The following is a 2,001-nucleotide window of genomic DNA, read 5'->3' on the forward strand; positions in this document are numbered from 1 at the left end:
TTTTTTATAAAAGACAAAATGGCCGGCTCCCGAGGTGGTAAGCCAAAACTATCGAAATAAGTAAATTGGGATAGTCCGTTGAAAAATAGACCAACCCAATGACTCCCTGCCTCCGAGGACGAATCTAGATTGATAATGAATGCCGCTTGCTTCGTTCTATCGAGACGCGCGGGTAACTGATCGCACGCTAAAACAGCAAAGAGAGTTGTGCGTTGCACAAATAAGTCCGTGGCCAGTATACTTTGTAGTTCTCTTGTGTTCATTTTCTTTTATAGGCCAAGTTAGGCGGTGTAATCTGTAAGCACTTGCCTCGTTTTTGAAATTTCTAACACCGAATCAAGTTCAGCATACACAATAACTTGAATCGGGTCAGCTGTAACTTGTGAAAATTTAAGTTCAATAGAAACAGGTCCGGATTTAGCCAATTCAAATTGTTCACCATCCAAAAGACTAGGGCTTAAATCAAAAGCAAACAGGGTATACCCGTTCTTAAAGTTTTTATAATCTATCCCATTACCAGCATCTTTTCCAACCATACCAAGAGCGAGGTTACTATTGAAAAACGCTCTAATGGCTTGTTTCTTATCAAAGTCCATGACCAGTGGTTTTCCCGATAACGAGCGACCATCAACGCTTACATTTAAATACGTCAAGTGAAAATGTTGAAAATTGAAGGGGTTTTTCGTGTAACTTCCATTAAAGGCGGTAGAGGCGACTAGACCGATCACTAAACGGGTCGGTGTTTGACTCATATACAAATTGTCTTGGTTGTGACTTAACATACCTTTCGGTATAGCAAAGGTTTTTATTACAACGCGTTTAAAAGGGTATTTTGCATCTGTTGTCGTTAAAGCCTTTTCGTGTGCGATAGAAATGGCGGGGTTAAGTCTGGCTTTTCTAACCACCAATGTTGCGTACGTTATAACCGCTTTATATCCCTTGTTTGGTTCTGCTGTCAAGAGAGTGAAACTGTCTTTTGCGGGTGTAAGTTTAATTTTAATGTCAACACCATTCAGCATATACCGATCTTGAGCGAAAATGTCAGAGTGTATACGTCCCATCATATCGATCTCATGACTTTCAGCAGCGGTGGTGCGGCGAATCCTATACCCTTCATTATTGTCATCTTTGAATTCCTCGAAATAACAGGCTAAGTCCCTCGCATAAAGAGCGGCCGATAGAGACCCATTCTTGGCCTCTTCCCCGTGATTTAACGTAGCTACCAGATAGGCGCGATACGGAGAGGTGTTCTCACTAGCAGTAATTAGCGTATCGTTTAGAGAAATATCCACTTGTGAAAATAAACTGTGCAAAAAATAATTGACGGGTGCGACATCAACGTCAGGCGGTATTGAATCACCATTCGCTAAAGTCACTTTAGCGCGCACGTGTAAATAAGTATTAAACAAATCGAGATAGTCTTCACTGTTGCCAGAAATGGCAAATTCTATAGGTGCACCTTGTGCCAAGGACGCCAGGGGATGTATTTCAACAAATTGACCCTCCTCGACGGCAGTTTGTGTCGGGGGTGTACTAAATAAATCCAATCCAGAATGTAAGCACTCACATGAACTCGGGTGAATAAGAGCCATGGTTAAGCAAATATATCTGAATACTTGGGATGCTTCTTCTTAACACACGTCTTCGAATGTTTGTGGCTTGGTCTGCGTGTTAGTTTTATCTGTTGTTCGAAGGGTTCACCCGGTGGTCTCGAGAGCCCACGCTTTCTTCTCAACCCGCTTCCTGATTGGTTTTGTCCCAGGTGATCAACGGCGCCTTGCAATAAACGATGTCCGGCTTCCTTGGCATGTTCTTTGAACGATTCTCCAACGTCTCTTCCCGCTAATGCGTCGTTTGCAACTTGCAACCCAGTACTAACACCTTCTCTGAGTAAAGCCTTACCTCCCGTCTTTATCCAAGGGAGGACCATTCGACCTAGACCACTAAAGAAACTACCAATACCGTGTCCTCTCTGATTTCGTCCACCGATAAAAACGGGTA

The 2,001-nt window shown here is 42.9% G+C and overlaps 1 protein-coding gene across 1 annotated transcript; it reads right to left on the reverse strand.

Annotated features, from left to right (window-relative positions):
* Nucleotides 1-281: 281 nt before the first annotated feature.
* On the reverse strand, nucleotides 282-1,592 carry LOC131945819 (uncharacterized protein F54H12.2-like). The gene has a single exon (XM_059306421.1). The coding sequence runs from the start codon at nucleotides 1,590-1,592 to the stop codon at nucleotides 282-284; it is 1,311 nt and encodes a 436-aa protein (XP_059162404.1).
* Nucleotides 1,593-2,001: the final 409 nt, after the last annotated feature.

The sequence above is a fragment of the Physella acuta genome, unplaced genomic scaffold, assembly GCF_028476545.2.
Source record: "Physella acuta isolate Inbredline_101_S28 unplaced genomic scaffold, ASM2847654v3 ptg000535l, whole genome shotgun sequence".
NCBI lineage: Eukaryota > Metazoa > Mollusca > Gastropoda > Physidae > Physella > Physella acuta.